The following is a 4,918-nucleotide window of genomic DNA, read 5'->3' as shown; positions in this document are numbered from 1 at the left end:
GTCGACATCGACACGACCGAGAAGGGCAACTTTTTAGGGCGTGTACATAATCCAAGTGCGCCTGAGAAGGGCGTAATATTGCGTAATCTCTCGGCTAGCTGGGATCGTGCGGAATTTGAAAAGCGTCGACATCATATAACTGATGTCAGTTTTCGCATACGTCCCGGTCAATTCGTCGGCATTGTTGGCAATGTGGGTGCCGGCAAGAGTACGGTATTGCATGCCATACTCGGAGAGCTGGAAATCGCCAAGGGTAGCTTGGAGGTTAATGGCAGTATCAGCTATGCGCCACAGGAAGCTTGGATTTTCGAGGCGAGCATACGCGACAACATCTGCTTTGTAGAGCCGTATGATGCACAACGCTACAAGGATGTTATACAGGCCTGCGAGCTACAGCGCGACTTGCAGCTGCTGCCCTATGGCGACTCGACTATTGTAGGCGAACGTGGCATAAGTTTGAGTGGTGGACAGAAGGCGCGTATAAGTTTGGCACGCGCTGTCTACAGGCAGGCGGATATTTATATCTTCGACGATCCGCTCTCCGCTGTGGATGCGCAAGTCGCTAAAAGACTGTTGCGCAACTGCTTTCTAGACTACTTAAGCACTAAGGTACGCATAATGGTCACACATCGCGTGTACAATCTCAAGGAAGCCGACTGGGTGGTGCTAATGGAGTCGGGCAGCATTGAAGTGCAAGGCACCTATGAGGTGCTCGAACAGAAGATAAGCAAGCGTTTGAGTTTGACGCAGGAAGAGGTCGAAAAGCGACCGAAGTTACTGCATTCTGAGAGCGTTATGGTGAAGGCGGCGGAGGAGGAGACGGAAAAAGTGGAACTACCAAACGATACGGGATTGGACCGGAAGGAACAGCAAATGCAGGGTTCTGTGCATTTTCACACCTATGCGGCGTACTTTCGCGCACTTCGTATGCCCTGGCTGATCTTGATGATATTTGCATTGTTCATTCTAGCGCGCGGCTGTCAAGCGGTGATGGACATCTTCATTGCGAGATGGTGAGTATAAGATTTTAGTGGACACTGGTTGTGGGTTAGATGAAATTAAAGGAAAAAGTGAAAGGTAAAATGTAGAGTGGGTACAGTAATGGAGGCGATTTGTAATAGATTAGTGAAATCTTCAGTGACTGTGGGTACTAGTCAGGATTTAAGAAAAATGTACTACTCTTCGATATAGCCATCTTTAGTGCGGATAATAGCATCGAGTCTGCGGTAATGATTCACATGTTGCACGAATGTGGTGTAGTTGATATAAAATACTTCTTGTCCCGTTGACTCATGACCGCGTTTAAGGATTTATTTTCATTCTAAGGGTGGTGCAGTGTTCTTAGGCCGCAAAGCCTAGTAGTAGTTTCTCAAACAGAGACTTAAAGGAATATAATATGCCGCAGATAACTCCAATCGCAACGTATTTCAGCAGAATAAAGACCAATAAGTAAAGCGGCTCTATGTTTCAGAACTATCTTAGCACTGTTGAGTATTTCAGGCCGACAAACTGCAATTCAATATTTACAACGGAGCAAGACATTCTCGAGAGTAGAAATCAATTTATAGAATACGGTACTTTCTAAACCGTAATATCAAATAATACAAAAATCAAAGTAGTTTCGAGTTGGAACAGTTTCAATAAATTAGCTCCCAACTCTTAAACGATGAGAAAGAAGGAAGTTACCACAAAAACGAATTTTTAGTAGCCTTTGACTTTGACAAGATGAAATCTTAATATAAATAAACATCTATAATCGCTGCCTTTCCTCAGGGCCACTTGGGAGGAATCTCAGCCGCAGTTGCATGAAACATCCGAGGCTTTTTCTAAAAAACGCATGAATATCGTGCTAATCTATACGGGTCTCATGCTGGGCACGCTCATCCTCTACGTAGTGCGTACCTTTGGCTTCTTCTACATTTGTTTAGCCATCTCGTTACGGCTGCATGATTATCTCTTCAATGGTATTATACGCGCACGTATGCGTTTCTTCAACACAAATGCTTCAGGCAGAATACTAAATCGATTCTCCAGTGATATTGCTAACATAGATATTTCACTGCCGCAAGCCATGTTGGACTCGTACTCGGTGAGTGTACAATAATACTAATTCAGAAAAAAAGGTTCCTATGGCCTGATATGATGCTTCTATTCTAGTTCTATATGAACATAATTGCAGTGTTGACGATTGTAGCTTTCGCCAACTATTGGCTCCTAATACCAGCATTCGTCATGATCGCACTTCTTTACTTGTGTCGCGGTCTGTACATCAATGCGAGTCGTAGCCTCAAACGTATCGAGAGCATGAGTAAGTCCGATTTTACCTTTCGTCTTTTGTTATTTACACATTTTTTACTAACTTTTTGATATCCTTCTCAGCCCGCAGCCCCGTTTACTCACACACGAATCAAACATTCCAGGGTCTCACCACGATACGTGCGTTGAAAGCCAGCAGCCATTTGGATAATGAGTTCCACTTCCATCAGAATACTAACACTTCAGCATTATTTCTCTATGTGAGCGTTAATCGCGCTTTCGCTTTTTGGACTGATCTCATTTGTGTGCTTTACATAATAGCGGTTACATTCAGTTTTTTGGTAATCGACAGCGAGTTTTATAGCGGTGATGTCGGTCTTGCCATTACCCAGTCTATGACGTTGATAATCATGTGCCAATGGGGTATGCGACAGACAGCTGAAATGGAGAATAATATGACTAGTGTCGAGCGTGTGGTCGAATACGCCGAGTTGCCGTCAGAGCCTGCGTTGGAAACCCGCACTAGCATGTTGCTACCTCAAACATGGCCGAGTGCCGGTGAGTTGCGATTCAAAGACGTCTATCTACGGTACACGGAACAGGGCGAACCCGTACTAAGAGGGCTCAATTTTGCCATCCAATCTATGGAAAAGATTGGTATTGTAGGTCGTACTGGCGCAGGCAAGTCGTCTATCATACAGGCCATCTTTCGGTTGGCGATAAATGAGGGCTCCATCTTGATTGATGACATTGATACTGGCACATTGGGTTTGCATGATTTGCGCAGTCGCATCGCGATCATACCGCAGGATCCGGTATTATTCTCTGGCACAATGCGCTACAATCTCGATCCTTTGGAAGAGAAGGTAGACGAAGAGTTGTGGCGTGCATTGGAGGATGTGAAACTCAAGGCGTATGTGTCTTCTTTGGAAGGTGGGCTGAATTGTCGCATGCACGATGGGGGTTCGAACTTCAGTATGGGTCAAAGGCAGCTGGTCTGCATGGCGCGGGCTATACTGAGGCGCAACAAGGTGCTAATAATGGATGAAGCGACAGCGAATGTGGATCCAGAGTAAGTATGATGGATTAATTTTGTATCTATCTGTGGCTTAGACGAGGGAAATACAAGTTTATATCGAGGTGAGGAAAGGAGGTAAAATTACAGTAAAAGAAATAAAAGAGACTTATAACGTAAAGGAAGAGAAAGGAAAGGAAAGCAAAGGGAAGGAAAGGAAACGCCTGGAGTAATCTAAGGAAAGGCTATAAAAGAATAGGTTCGGTTAAGACAGGAATGATACTGAAGCGTCTCTAAACATGAAAATTGATGCGCAAGTTATCCTCACTGGTTGCTTACCACTGAGCACAGCCCGAATTAGCCATACGTAATCTGGAATAAAACGACCGTTATAGAGAATCGCCAAAAGCCTATTCATTACGGATTGGATAACATACATCCGCGAGTCCGTTTCTTTTATAAACACCCAAAGCCGGGGGCGCATTCCTTGATCATCTTTCAAACGTGTCTACCTCATCCGGCCTCCTTTTTAATGCCGCTTTTAGAGCTTTGCATAGGGCAGGCGATAGGTTACTTTCTGGGTGTAGAGCATGCTTTTGAGAACACGGAATTCTTTTTAATAGACAATTGTGTGTGGATGTAGACGTTATCAATTTTCATTGATAAAGAAGTATCCTTATATTCAGAGCCATTATATTCATTCTAGGACAGGGAAGAGTCATAATCCGAGTTACGAAAGGCCATCCTATGAATAATCTGTGATCTTTCCTCTATTGGGACGCACTACACCGGATGACATTGCCATGCTACTTCGGAGCCACTATCTTAATGCGTACAGAATGCACTGAGGATAGCCCTCAACTATGTAAAACTTAAAAGCCGAGAAGACTAACAAAGTTTTCTACAGAAAAAGTAAAAAAAAAATATGTCGAAAACACATAAACTAATTTTCTCTATCATAAGGCGAGCTAACAGTCTGAGGCAGTGTATAGAATGTGGGGCGACCAACAAATCTCGATATATATATGTATATACACACTGACAGCAGAGCAGCGCAAATGGCATTAATAGAATTCAGACAAGGTACAAACCTCTCGAAGTTCATTAATGATACGCGGATCAAAAAAAAACATGTAGCCAAGTAGAGGTATGTTACAATAGGTCAATCTCGGCCGCGGTAACTATACAGATAACCTGCTCCCTCCTCTAAATCTTATTTACTATATCTACTCTAATCTACACCCAACATAGTAATAAAGAGCGGAATGAGTAATAAATAAAATATGATAAAAAGTGAAGAAAAGTAGAGAGGCACCCAAAGGGGCAATATTATTTTCTCAGAATTGTTTAGCCTTTCAAAAATTGCTCTTTACTTTAAAGTACAACTACATATAAATCGTCTGTGCTTACAAAGAGTGTTTTGACGGCGAAAAAGGGCGCGTTTAAAATAACGAAGAAAGACGCCTAAATATATTTTGTATATTCCTGTTATTGTGACTATATCCTGGAGTATGGGAATAGGCTAACAGTGGACCGAGGAGAAAGACGCGCAAACACGGTTGACCGTGAAAATAGGTTTACGCGTCTTTCTTCGACCTCAAATGTTTAGATTTACGCATCTTGGTCCGCCGTCAACTATATATGTAT

At 43.1% G+C, this 4,918-nt stretch overlaps 1 protein-coding gene across 1 annotated transcript in view; it reads left to right on the top strand.

Moving 5' to 3' along the window:
• The window catches only part of LOC118748377 (probable multidrug resistance-associated protein lethal(2)03659), a 3,595-nt gene extending 263 nt beyond the window's left edge, over positions 1-3,332 (top strand). Inside the window, exons 2-5 of the mRNA XM_036482748.1 lie at positions 22-1,013; positions 1,774-2,089; positions 2,158-2,308; positions 2,380-3,332. Of these exons, the coding sequence (XP_036338641.1) occupies positions 22-1,013; positions 1,774-2,089; positions 2,158-2,308; positions 2,380-3,332 (2,412 nt within the window). The remainder of the gene's footprint in view (positions 1-21; positions 1,014-1,773; positions 2,090-2,157; positions 2,309-2,379) is intronic.
• The last annotated feature ends 1,586 nt before the right edge of the window (positions 3,333-4,918 follow it).

The sequence above is a fragment of the Rhagoletis pomonella genome, unplaced genomic scaffold, assembly GCF_013731165.1.
Source record: "Rhagoletis pomonella isolate Grant_MI unplaced genomic scaffold, Rhpom_1.0 Rhpom_scaffold_00013, whole genome shotgun sequence".
Lineage (NCBI taxonomy): Eukaryota > Metazoa > Arthropoda > Insecta > Diptera > Tephritidae > Rhagoletis > Rhagoletis pomonella.
This window is presented reverse-complemented; position numbering and strand designations above follow the sequence as displayed.